This window comes from Pelobates fuscus, chromosome 13, assembly GCF_036172605.1.
Source record: "Pelobates fuscus isolate aPelFus1 chromosome 13, aPelFus1.pri, whole genome shotgun sequence".
Classification (NCBI taxonomy): Eukaryota; Metazoa; Chordata; class Amphibia; order Anura; family Pelobatidae; genus Pelobates; species Pelobates fuscus.
This window is the reverse complement of record NC_086329.1, coordinates 53,549,469-53,563,770: the sequence shown is the minus strand read 5'-3', so window position 1 is coordinate 53,563,770 and position 14,302 is coordinate 53,549,469. Positions and strand designations below refer to the sequence as shown.

Genomic DNA, 14,302 nt, shown 5'->3' with positions numbered 1-14,302 from the left:
ATACGTGCATATAATGGTGACTGTGCAGACAGGTTAGTACATTTTGCTTATAAATGAAGAGAGTAAATTGGTTAACATACAGCACTAAACCACGTTAGGTAATGATTAACTCAGGTAGCATAACCTAGTTTCTGCATTAGTAAAGCATACTTGGGTCACATAGGTTGCCTAAGCATGCGCCAACAGGCTAAAGGAGCATTGAGTGGACGCACAACATGCATGTTAACGTCACAGTGCGTGCTGGGGGAAATTAAATGCTTAACTGTGAGAGTCAAAAGTATAAACATACAAAGTATATGATCCACTGAGTCCGCACATACCCACGCCTTATGGAGGCTGCTGAGTTAAGTAGACCCTGCATCATTCATGTCCCGAGGTTGGTGGCATTGTAGTGCCGGTTGGCAGTGGCGGCCTCATGGGTAACAGCCTAACGTGGCTGGAGGCCAGTCCCGCAGAGTGGGTCTAGCTTCAGCCGACACCCGTGCTCGGAGGCCCGCTTGAGCCTCTGTGAGGCGGTGGAAGGCAGGGGCATGAGTTAGTGTCCCTCCATCCCCAGGCTCTGATGAAGGCTTGCATCTCTGCTCCATGGATTCGGGGCCTCATTTCGGAGTCTGGATCCTTCCCCCGTTGGGGACCGCTGGAGCTCCTGGTGTTTCCCTGCCGCCTGTGTCGTCGGAGTCTCCGCTTCTGTGGGCGATGCCGGGAGTGTACCTCCCTATGCGCTCTCAGCCCAGGAGGGCCAGCATCTACTGGTACTGGTTGAGGTGTGTTAGTTGCGCCCTGAGGGGGCCTGCTTGTGCCCAGTTCCTCTCCGCTCCGATCATCAATTCGGTCCTGGGTGGGCTCCGCTTGATTATAAGCCTCCAGTTTCATCCAGAAGTGGTCGAAGGCTGCGTCTATGCGCTGAGTCAGGGTGTCTAGTGTGCTCCCCGGGTATGGCGCCAGCCTCGGGGTCGCATGCCGAGTCAGCCCGGCCGCCAAATTGCTCGTTTTTTACTTTTTAACGTGGCAGCTGTGAGCAAGCACCGGTCAGCCACCACATAATTAGCCCTGGCAGTGCCAAGGTTTTAAAAAAAAAAAAAAACTATTTACATACAAATTAAGCCCTGCACTCAAACTCCAATTACTCCTGGGCATCAACGAAGGCTATAGTAGACATCATCCTCAATACATACAAGAACAAATTAAGAAAAAAAGTTAATTGGAGAGCGGGGCCTGACAGGCGACCAGCACAGATGCCATCTCTCGAGCTCCACGATCCCTGGACTAAAACCGGGAAATATCTCCACACCCGCGGGCAACAGACATACCCGCAGTAGTCCATCGGCTGTGGGAGACAGAGAGGCACACATTGATGCCTTTCTTTCAGCAAACGGACGCCAAACACAAACGCCGCCCTCCCAAGGCCGCCCCGAGAATCACGCCGCACATCTCCGCGGCCTGGTGGGACCCGGACTGGCTCACATCCGACCCCCACCCAACACAAACCAAAGGGTCTGAAGAGATGGGGAAAAAATCCCACAAATCCCAGACATCCGCCTCCCAAGACACGCAGGACATAGGCCTGCTGCTCCAATGCATGCCAAAATGCAGGGAGCAGGACTCGGAGCAGACCGAGACAGGGGCCTGTGCCCTCAATGGAAAAGAAGGGGTGAGTGACACTACACAGAGGCCACCCCAAATAGGGCCACAGACCACGCATACCCTGACCAACCAAGACCCTGCGACTAAGCAGGGCATCGAAAACCTTTTTATTCGCATACAACAACTGTATGCCGCTGACATAGCCGCAGTGCGGGCAGAAGTGCAGGCAGTCACTGCCCATGTCCAGGCGACTGACTCCACCATAGCAGACTTACAACGCCAAATAACGGCAGTAAAAGACTCAGTCAAACAGCTACAGGGGCACTACTTAGAAGCCTCACTGAGAATTGATGCACTAGACGAAAGATCACGGCAGAAAAACATCAAGATTAGAGGAGTCGCAGAAACGGTGACTTCCGAGGAACTGCCGCATCTAATCAGGAGACTGGTCACCAAACTAGTCCCAGTGAAACAAGCTAAACAATTCACACAGGATGGGGTCTACCGTATTGCTAAGTCCCCCAATGCGCCGAATACAGTACCAAGGGACATAATATTATGCTGCGGCACGAGTCAGGACAAGCAAGCCCTACTGAAAGCATTATACAAGTCACCTATGAACTTTGAAACTCACAATATATAATTCTTCCAGGACCTCCACCGCTCCACATTGACATTGAGAAAAACATTGCAACCTGTTACACAGTGGCTACAGGAAGCAGGCATACCATACTGCTGGACTGTGCCCAGATCCCTTACAGTGTTTAAAGACGGCAGTCGGCTGAGGGTAGCGGACGTGGCGGAGGCCACCACTTTTCTAGCAGCAGTAGGCATCAACGACGCCCCACAGAAACAGAGTGCCAGAGTTGCTAAAGGGACATGCGATGTGGACAATATAACATCGTTCACCCCGCGGAGTGAACAGGAGGCTGTGACATAACAAGCCACCTCTACTCATGCTGCAACGTTACAGTTTTACAATTAATATTTTGTGTTAATCTCATTAAGTTGTCCTTACCCGGTAATTGAAATCATACATGTTAATCTGACGGATGCATCAGAGAAGTCTGTGCACCTAGAAAGTCGTAACCATAGAGATGCCCAGAATAGCATTAACCCACCACCGACTATACCATACACACTCCCCCCTCCCCCGATGTCCCCTACATTTAGGGACTTAGAAACAACCTACACACGCTGACTAGATGCTAGCGCCAATAACTGGCACTTTACCATTACCACCTATAGAGACATTGTAGGAATACGTTCTTTGTTTTAGAGTCTACAATATATACCGCTCGTGTACGCACAATAGACAACATGACTAGACAACCACGAGGGTCACTTAGGCCCTAGTGCAAACGGACAGGCTCCTGACACTCGACTATAACACCCTATTGAGGGCAAGACGATAGAAGTTAGGAAAGCCCGATACCAGAGACTTGACTACCAGTTTAACAGTTAGTGACAAAAAATAAAAACACAGGTGCTTGATGTTTGATACTTGTCTATAATGTGCAATTCTGGATATCACTGCATACCAAATGTTATACGTATTTTACATTTTGCATTCTGTACTGACTTATAACGCAACACCTGCAAAAATAAAGAATTTAAAAAAATAAAAATAAAAAGTTAATTGCACACAATCCCATATTATGGGATATCGCTCAAGTAACTTTTGTTTGGTGTTTAACTATTTGCCCTCTGGATGCTACTGAATGATAATTTGCGAATGGGCATCCTGCCGGATGCATTAGATTTATCATCGTCTGCCATGCGGTTATTGATAAATCTGTGATTCCGGTGATGTATATTGATCCAGGTGTAAAAATCACCATCCTCTAAACTCATTTGAACAATTGCTACAAAATCGTTCGGCAGACTAAATCCTGACCGCATTTGTTTTTTGTAAATCTGTGAATTGCTGTTATTTTCACTTAACGCTCGTTTAAAAAAGCACAAGATACTGTCTATACATTGGGCAAGCATTTTTCCTAAACAAAATTTATATTTTGGGTTAAAAATCCATCTGAAAATACACTTCTCAGTAAAATCTTCATCATATACTCTACGCCAGGGGTAGGCAACCTTCGGCACCCCAGATGTTGTGAACTACATCCCCCATAATGCTCATATAATCCATAATGCTGGCATTGTATCATGGGAGGTGTAGTCCAAAACATCTGGAGTGCCGAAGGTTGCCTATGCCTGCTCTATGCCAATGATTTCACTGACAATGAAAAGCAGAAATAACTTCAATAGGAGATCCTTCTGCTCTATCAAGCGTAGTAACCTTAGCCAGCACTTCTAGCGCTGGCTTTGAAGTGTAGGAACAAAGATACTGATGTCATTTAGTTCAGACGGCAGCATGCTGGCAATGAGGTCAGTGTGTCGGCAGGGCTGCCAGGAGCGCCGGCCCCCCTAATGCTGCTGCCGCCCGAGCGCTCTGTAAAGAGCCTCAGGTGGCTGCAGCTTTGCCCGGGCTGGTGCGTCCATGAGGGCGCACCGCCCGGGCGCAGCATGAGGAGAGGGGCTGACAGGAGGGAAGCGCTCAGCGCTCCCTCCTGTCACTCCCTCACTGTAGCGTGGCCGAGCGCTGTATGGTCCGCGGGTACAGGCAGCATCTGTCTCCTGTACCCGGCCGGACTAACAGGAAGTGAACACTTCCTTTTAGTCCGGCCGGGTACAGGAAACAAAAGCTCCCTGTACCTGCGGACCATACAGAGCTCAGCCACGCTACAACATAGGTAGGGGAGGGGGGGAAGAAAGAAACAGGGAGGGAGGGGAGAAAGAAACAGAGAGGGAGAAAGAAACAGGGAGGGAGAAAGAAACAGGGAGGGGGGGAGAAAGAGTGACATTCATCACACACACACACACACACGCAATGCAACCCTTACACACAAATCAGGACATCCCCTACACACTCCACCCCCTGTGAACAAACTCATTGGTGGACCCTGGGAACCAGACCTTGAGCTGTGTAAAGGGCCCCCAAAAACTGGAGCCGCTTCCCGTTCTCCCAGAACATTGTTTTTTGTGACCACAGTTACATACAGCCTCCATAGATCCTGTTCTACACCAGACCAGTGGAGCCAGACTGCAGCTAGAGCCCATCATCATCCTCATCTGGTTGTAAGGAGGCAATCTAGTATATTATTTGTGGCACTTTACCTCACATTAACCCCTTAAGGACACATGACATGTGTGACATGTCATGATTCCCTTTTATTCCAGAAGTTTGGTCCTTAAGGGGTTAAAGAAACACTATAGTCCCCAGAACCACTGCAGCTTAATGTAGTGGTTCTGGTGTCTATAGCCTGTCCCTGCAGGCCTTTTAATGTAAACACGGCGGCACTGCAGCACTAGCGTTAGTTAACATTGCAGGTCATATGGGTGGGGCATTGTGATGTCACGGGGGAGGGGGGGGCACACTTTACTTTTGCCTAGGGCGGCAAAAATCCTTGCACCGGCCCTGTGTGTCGGCATCATTGTGGAGGTTTTCCCTGCTAGTGGATTGGTTCCCAAGCAAGGCAAATCGAAAACGACCAGCGGAGGAGCAAAGAAAGGACCAAAGATGGGGATTACATGAAGAGATTTGATGCATCTATGTATTCAATGAACCTGGGGCTGATTAAGCCAAAGTTAATTTTACAGTACAGGTTCACTTTAGTAAATCCCCCCACCCCAGAATTTCCTTGTGTAACAGTTTAGTAAAGATTAAGCTAATGTCTAGTTTATTATTTGAAAAAATATGTCAATGTTGGTAAGCTGCCAATTCTTTTCTACCCAGCCTCAAGGAATATGCATTTACCCAGATTAATAGGAGGATTTTATCTTTCTGAGAGTAACAGTGTTAAATAATGAGTACTTTACCTTGGCGATGATATCCAGTGTCATCCTGTTCATTAGATCGTGCATTTTAATCTCTTGTTTACCATCTGCTTTTTCTGACAATACTTCCATAAGATGCTCTGCATTTTCATTAAAAGGTGCCATTAATCCAATAAGGTAACTGGGAAGGAAAAATGCCAAAGTGGAAAAAATTATCCATAGATTGAGAACAATAAATTAAAGGGACACTGTAGTCAGCAGAAAAACTAAAGCTTAATGTAGTTGTTCTGGTGTGTATAGTCTGTTCCTGCAGGCTTTTTAATGTAAACACTGCCTTTTCAATCTGCATGGAGACGCTGCATGGGACGCTGTACGTTCCCCATAGAGATGCATTAATTCAATGCCTTTCTATGAGGGGATGCTGATTGGATCAGAGTGCGTTTTGTATGGGGAAGCATTCGATTGGCTGAGTTTGTCACGTTTAAAGATCTCAGCCAATGGCGGTGGAGCTTGGACCAGACCCACGTGGTGCTATAAAAAAGTTAGTAAATCAGTTTTCTCACCAGAGGTAAGGGAACTTATTTAGACTTTTAGTGTCAGAAATAAACATTTGTATTCTCCTGACACTATAGTGTTCCTTTAATAGCTAATGGATAAATGCAAATACCTGGAATTCTCAAGGGCACTGGATATTTAACCCCTTAAGGACACAACTTCTGGAATAAAAGTGAATCATGACGGAATATTTCCATCATGTGTCCTTAAGGGGTTAATAATCTGGAAACTTCTTTGTGTTGCAGTGAGTGAATAAAATGGTTTTACAAATCCGCATAATGCTACATAACAGGTATATGTAACTGCTGCAAAGCTGCATTGTTATAATCGTTTGCAAAGGTTACAGAGAAACAGGGCCTCAAAGAACAAGGGAGAAATTAACCTCCTCACTACCGAAACATGTGTACATAGTTTTTACTTTAATTTCTGTTGCAAACCTTTTGCAAAATGTCAATCATGCCGATCTGAGTCAAGTGATCGCAGGGTCATCACGTTTACATGACTTGGATCGATGTGATGACAGATCGGACTGGATTCGATCATGCAGTCCCAGTAGTTCGGATCTGGTGAGGAGGTTGAGTATTTGAGCTGAAGGGAGTGTCTGATCATTACGGCATGCTATGCTGCCCTAAGTGTGTTAAAATACGTCTTTTGTAGGACAGCAAAGCACGTCCTCCATGTCAAAGGTCAACCGTAGGCACCATAATCACTTATTGAAGTGCCTGGAGTTTGCGGGCACCATCACCCAAGTCCGTGCCAAACTATTATCTTACCATTACTCTCCCTGTTAGCCATATAGTGATTGGGGACCAGGTTGTGAGACCTGCTTTTCTGGGAAACTGTAAGATAACAGTTTGACAGGAGATAGCTACAGTAAACTTTAAACACCATAACATCGTCAATTCATTTATTTTATTCACTAGTGATTTACAATTCAGGCAAAGTTACATTGGTAATTTCACCAACTGTCACTGCTACCTATAACCCAACACGTTGTATATAAACCCACTATGGAGGGACACAGAAAAGTAGGTACGTGTACTGGTGCTTAGAGTAACTGAAAGCTGAACGAGCATAATAAAAAATACCAAAGAGGTAGGTCAAAACAAGCCAAGGTCAAAGATCCACGGTATCGGAGCACAATGTGACCGGAGTACTGCTAAGTTAAGTTTTGGCTTGCTGAAACTAATGACATAAATAACTAAACACTGAAACATGAGGAGGAAAGAACCCATGGAGCTTACAATCTAAATGGGAAATGTACATTGAGACAAAAGGTTATGGGGAGAAATACAATTCAGAAGTAACAGAAATGTGACCATGTTTTACAATCACTATGCATTGCATGTGGATCAAACAGAAGACAATGAGCATACAGCATGTCAAATATCAAATAGATAGAAAAATAAGTTTAACAAGAAGTCAGGAGGGGTCCTTGATCAGAGAGCAGAGACCTGCAGAGTCATGAAGCTGGTGTGGAGAAGAGTGTGTTCATTGGGCAGGAGAACTGACTAGGCATATATGGTCTGTATACCAAGTTAGGTGTGTTTTTTGCCATGGTATTGCTGGTTTAAAGGGACACTCCAGGCACCCAGACCACTTCTGCCCATTGGAGTGGTCTGGGTGCAAACTCCCACTACCCTTAACCCTGCAGCTGTAAATATTGCAGTTTCATAAACTGCAATATTTACCTTGCAGGGTTAACTCCTCCTCTAGTGGCTGTCTATTAGACAGCCACTAGAGGGCACTTCCGGGTTTATATAGCATCGCTGGACTTCCTCACGCTATGTGAGGACCCCCAGCGTCGCTGAAATCCCCATAGGAAAGCATTGAAAGCATTTTCAATGCTTTCCTATGGGGAGGTCTAATGCGCATTAGGTTGCCCCCACTGCCGGCTGCACAATAGGTCTCCCTCGCCGGATGACGTCGGCGGGGGAGTAGCGTGGGCGGACCCTGAAACAGCGCCGATACAGGTAAGTCACTGAAGGGGTTTTAACCCCTTCAGCAACTTGGGATGGGGGTGGGAGGGAGAGGGCACCTGCAGTGCCAGGAAAACGGTTTGTTTTCCTGGCACTGGAGAGTCCCTTTAAGTACTAAGATGGGCAATGCTATTGGAGGCAATGTAAACTGAATGGAGCACGTGTTGAAAGGTGGGCATAATGGTGAAATTAGTTTAGTTAAGGAAGAGTATTGTCTTTACTTATTTCACATTAAACAAAGCAGTGCCAAGAATCTGCAAGTGATCTGGGAAAGTTGGTGAGTCTGCTGGTGTGATTAAAGGAACGCCCAACGAACTTTAGCTTGCTGGAAAGCTTTAGGTGTGAAGAGTGTATCCTATTTTTTCTTTTTGCAAATAAATGCAGATTTTAGTAGAAACATTTATAAATTGACCTGGTTACATCCTCTTGATTCTCAAGTCAACAACCTGTCCTGTTTCTATCTGGTTTGGTAAGCTCAGTGGAGGTAAAATCAAGCGGCAGCAATTGTCCAAAGCTCCTGCCTTGCAAAGACTTCTCATTGCGCTGCACTAGGAAGTCTGTGATTGGACAGACACAGAAAGACTGGGTGGGGTTAGAAGGGGAGGGCTTACAAAAGCAGCAGACAAGGGATCTGCTGCTTTTGCAAGCTGTTTGTAGTTATACCCCCAATAAAAAATGCATAATTAAATGCATGCAAGTTTTCATTTGGGCTATATCTAATAAACAGTGATTTTTTTAATTTATTTTGTATTTGGCAGTGCAGGGTCTCTTTAAGAATTAATTAGTGAAATGCAGAAAAATGGGATAGGAAGGGGGGCGGGATAAAGTATATTCCACATGTGGTCTGCAGGGCAGTGCTATGTTTCCAATTTTTTTTTCCTGAGTTAAAGTGGTTTTGGTGCCTACAGTGACCCTATAATGCTGTTGGCAAACAATATTTTTAACTGGAATTTCACAAAGGCATAACAAATGGTGCTATCCTTGCATGGAAAAAAAAGATAAAAAAGCATCAAATTCTGAAAATTCATGGAAAAGTTGAGAAGCAAGTAATAAAATGCCTGTAGTTTACTGGCTACTGGTTACTCTTATTATTGCCCCACCTTTGCAATATGTTTATGGGGAGGATGGAGGACAGGCTATAAGCAAAGTTTTGGGCATATTTGCACTTTGCAATATCACTTAAAATAAAGATGCCTGTTTTTAGAAAAGTAATTGTAATGACTGCATTAGGGTATTATGCAAAAAAAAGTCACAATATTTAAATTTTGCGATTACTGGAATATGCTTTATACCAAAATATATCAAAAATGTCAAAAATTCCCTTACAAACATCTACAGAGAGGGTATCTGATGTTAAGAAAGTGAAAACATCATGAAAACTAAGAAAACGATTTGGGTTATTGTTCTATGCTTGGTTATGCTACAACATTACACCAGAATTGTTCTTTAGATATAGTGATTGCATCTTCCTAAAATGTTACATACTTACACTTTGCTGAATGCTGGATCCATAACCCTCCTCTGTTTATGCCAGTGATCATAGTCCCGATCAGTCACTAAACCCTTTCCCAGGAATCTGCATTGAATGACAAAACCATGGACAAACAGGTCAGTAAAAATGCAAGAGACGATTTCCAAAACAAATAGGAAATCTACCAAATGTACCTTTTGTGACGGTAGTCACCATCACTGGGAACAGAAGACGGACACTTTATGTAGGTCCCCAGATTATTCTTATGTTTTAGTCTCCATGTGCCCATTATAGGTGCAGGGTGTGTATAATGTATTTGTTAGTTATTTTCTTCCCCCTTCTACTGTCTTATTGTTTACCAGCATGGCGTTGTCCCATTGTTCCAGGGACACGTACAGACCAGTCCAAAGTAGCTGCCATGCCACTCTTTTAAATATGCTATGTGGTCTTCAACCCTTGTTATTGTCTGTCCCCACAGATCCTTGTAAACACAGTACTGCATTCATAGTAATGTAATTAGGTTTTGTAGTTACTATGGTTACTATTCCAAGTCCATAATGCTATTAGTTGACTTGGGCTCACTGTGCTGTTTGAGAGGGGGTTAAGGTTGAAGACCTGGAGGGGAACTTTGTGTACCACTGAAACCCTATCGTATGTAAACAAAGTGGTAGTGTATAAAGAGATGTGCTGTTTTCAATAAAGTAGAGTTGTTGTTATATCCTACACTATGTGTAATCTAGTGTTTGTGGATTGAGCTATAATCATTGAAGAGTGACTCTCCCCTGTAAGAAGGATCTTCAGACAGAGGTACTCAATCCGAGTAATGAGCTCCGCCACATAGAAACACAGAATTTGACGGTAGATAAGAACTGTTCGACCCATCTAGTCTGCCCAATTACAGGGCTACACCTCTCATGAAAGTCTAGGGTACAGAATGTGGTGTGAATGAGTGTATTACGCAGCTTTACAGCAATGAAACTTAAAGGGACTCTTCATCTCATTGATACTACAGTGTCCCTGTTGTTGCTTTAAATAATCAGAGACAGATTTACATCTCCAATCCTCCCCTCCAAACATTCAAACTAATAAATAAAGACCATTTAAAGTGATATAAAAATTGTTGTATTTACACACTTATAGAGTTTGTGTTGTATACATGTGTGTAGTGTGTTCAAATCTGTAGTAGTGTGTGAATGTCTGAGTGCATGTATATATATATATGCGTATGTGTATGTGTAGAATGTATACACTAGTATGTGTGTTTAATAGTGAGGGTACAGTGTAAGTAACAGCCTGTATAGTAGTTTGTGTAGTAATATGTGTGTAGTAGAAGTATGTGCAGTAGTGTGTGTAGCAGTGTGTCTGTACAGTGTGGGAGTAATATGTATGCGTGTGCAGTTTGGGTAGCTGAGCTGTGTGTAGATTGTTTTAGTGGATCAGAGAGCTCCACGGCAATTTACTCACAGTAACATGAAGTGTGTATCAGTGGATCACAGACCTCCATAGCAGCAGAACACTCAAAGATTATTCACTAAAGTGAGAATTGCTGAGAATTTAAAGTGAATTCAAATTAAGGCCGAAATAGCAAACTGAACACAGCGTGAAATCGGGGCGGTTGGGACTTGACATTTGCACTCATACACAGTTCTAATTACTGTACGTTTTATTGCGGTTTTATTGCACTTATTCACACTGCACGTTACTATATTTTACAGCTCTGCAGCAATAAAACACGTACAGTACTAAATTGTAGTGTGCATGAGTGTATATCGGAGCCCCACAGCAATAAAAATATTGACCTAAGATCACCTTGTCACAAACGCACCCTACTTCAAGAGTGTGCGTGATGTAGTTGTGGTGGTGAAAGTATTAAAGTTCACTATTTGTCTGCACTAGACCAGAAATGATACAATCCCACTTAACACCACCCACACTTAACCATAATAATCTAAATACTACGATTTTATGGCTGCCACCACAAAGACAATTAATAAATGGGGTGCCTTGGTCCCCCAGGTAACATAATAATAAAAACCCACCAAACACAACTTAGTACAATACCTATGCAATTGCAAAACACTCATCAATTAGTCTCTTCAGGTAACCTGATTCTTTAACAGACAAAGGCAGAACTTAATAAATAAATATTTATTATGAGCAAAAAATAGTCACAGTGCATACAAAAATATAGATGACTATCAAATTAGTTATCAAAGCGACGTTTCAACCCCTAAGGGTCTTTATCAAGCTGGGTTGAAACGTCGCTTTGTAGCTGCTGGTTCCAATAAATTGCCTTTTTCTTGGAATTCATTTTTCTATTTCTACTATTAACTCCACACCTAGGCAAGACTGATTCTAAATTGTGTTAGGACATTAGTCAGCAGAAAATGTATTGCTAAATATTCTCACAACATTTACTAATTTTTACATGTTACCTACCTTACACCAAACAAAGTTGCAATACGGTCATAAAACACATCTTTTTGATATTTTGGGGACATTAGGCATTCCTGAAACACACAATTAATCAAACAATGAAACAAAACAGGTAAGTGTAATTTATCTACCTGAAACTGCATTGAGCAAAATGACCAACACCATGTGGTACCAAATGACCAACACAAAATAGTGCTTAAAAGGCAACTATTCAATGTATTTCCTATTGATTCTGCATTAAAAAAAATACTTTATTGGATTCATTTAAGACAAGCAAAAAGCTGGAAGTATAACAATATTTAGCCTGGTGTGCACAAACACTAATTGGCATTTACAGTTTTGTGAATTATACATCTATCCAGAAAAGGCATGTTTTCCAAGTCCTTGCCATATCAACCATATGATCTAAAGTTGCAGTAGCTACATTAGGTAAATGACAAACACTAATTGGCATTTACAGTTTTGTAAATTATACATAGATCCAGAAAAGGCATGTTTTCCAAGTCCTTGCCATTGCACAGTGCATGCACAGTTCTGTTGAGTATCTGTGCAGGTTGCCATTAGTGTTTTCATACACCTCACTTGCCAAATTTCACAGAAAAAAAACATGTTATAGAGGGTGCCCACACCTGTTTCTAGATTAATACTTTTTGTTTTTGAGTACATTTGATAAAGAACTAACTTCACTTCCTGAAAATATTAAAAAGACGCTCTAAAGGAATGACGTTTAGAGGGTGAAATTGATGGACATGAGTCTTTTTTTTTCAAGCTTAATTACTATGAAATTATGTACCTCCAAAACAACTTCAGCTTAAGTGGTTTTGGCGTATAGATCATGCCCCTTCTTTCTCACTGCTCAATTATCTGCCATTTAGGAGTTAAATGATTTTTGTTTATGCAGCCCTAGCTACACCTAGTCCGCACACAGCAAACGCACTGTCCAATTTTCTCTGAATTTACTTGTTCTGGAAAAGACTTAACCTGCATTAAATGTTTGATTATAGCTCAACTCATTTATTTATTCATTCATACTTAGAACTGGCCAATTCCATTAATTAAATCTTCAGTCTTGCAATATGTGAACTGACTTGTCAAATACCGTTCCTGGTATCTCACTTACAGGACTTGTACTTATTCTTCTCTTCAAGACTGAAACCAGTTTGGCATTAAAAAAAAAACACAATTATCAAAATGTTATGCTAATATGAAAAATTATATGTAGAAATCAAAGTGTATTTCTTTCTTTCCTGTAACTGAGATACTCCATCTTGGCTCCGTGTCAATAATAGTCCATCCAGTCAGCATTAAATAAAGAAACCATGTTTTTTACTCCTCCACTCATGCAGTATGTGCCCTGGTTGTGCCTGGACTGTACAGGATTATGATGTATACCTAAACAAGTTTAAAGGAACACTCTAAGCACCAGCATCCCCTCTGCCTACTGTCCTTGCAGTGTAAGTAGTCAAACCACAACAACTTACCTGGGTTCAACTGGGCATTGGTCACCTCCTCCACTGAAGCCTGGAAGCTCCTGTCAGGAATTTATTTTAGCTCCACTAAGCTAAGTCCTGCAATGCAGGTCTGGCTAACTGGCCGAGAACATCACTACCAGGCTAGCTCAGAGTGTGGAGCTTTCAAGCTACAGACGTGACCAGGTAAGTTGTCAAGCTATTCTTAAACTGTTTGAATACTTATACTGGGAACACGCCTGATACCACAACAACCCCAGCAGGCTGTAAAGGTTTTGGTGCTTGGAGTGTTCCTTTAGGAGAAGTTTGCAGTGATTTTCAATGTTTTGGCCATCGGTATAGTTTCAAAATTAGTAACATTTCACAGTTAAACTATGATTCTAACTCTCGTAGTTTGAGCTGGGCAATCACCCACATGGTAGTTAGGGTCAAGCAAAAATGTCTGACAGGCAAAAACAAAACAAGTCAGTGTGAACTTTAACCTTTACTGCTTCTGGGCTTGATGTCAGGATGACAACACGGTGCAATGCATTAATCCGAATTACTGGACCATAAAGTTTTATCCTACAAGAGAAAGCATGTGTGTTAAAGTCAATCATACAATTCCTAAGCAACAGTTTCGGCAAAATATGTTTTCTAAATGTAGTATAACTGTGCAACAGTGGATCTGAAAGAAAGTGTCTGCAAAGTTGGGCTGGATAAGCATGGCTTCCAGCAATGCTGACTCAGAGTTTGTTAAGATTAGCAGAATGCTGATGGCTTTCTATGGGCTCAACCCCTTGGAGGAGAGCATACGGCTCTATAGCTGAGATGACTGATTACCTGCAAAAGAAAGTGAATCGGCAACACGTGATCCATATGGCATTGTTGGGTATCTCTCCTCCCCAGCGACTGATCCAAACAAAGGAAGCAGAGGTAGCCAGGCTCCCTCCCCAGGGGCTGATCCCAACCTAGTGAGTGGAGTTAGCCAGTCT

General features: G+C 42.9%; 1 protein-coding gene across 1 annotated transcript in view; it reads right to left on the bottom strand.

Moving 5' to 3' along the window:
* LOC134583000 (cholesterol 24-hydroxylase-like) overlaps window positions 1–14,302 on the bottom strand; it is a 79,996-nt gene that overhangs the window by 53,832 nt on the left and 11,862 nt on the right. The window contains exons 3-6 of the mRNA XM_063439737.1: window positions 13,811–13,892; window positions 11,863–11,933; window positions 9,442–9,528; window positions 5,461–5,599 (exon numbers count right to left, since the gene is read on the bottom strand). Coding sequence (XP_063295807.1) covers window positions 5,461–5,599; window positions 9,442–9,528; window positions 11,863–11,933; window positions 13,811–13,892 — 379 coding nt within the window. The remainder of the gene's footprint in view (window positions 1–5,460; window positions 5,600–9,441; window positions 9,529–11,862; window positions 11,934–13,810; window positions 13,893–14,302) is intronic.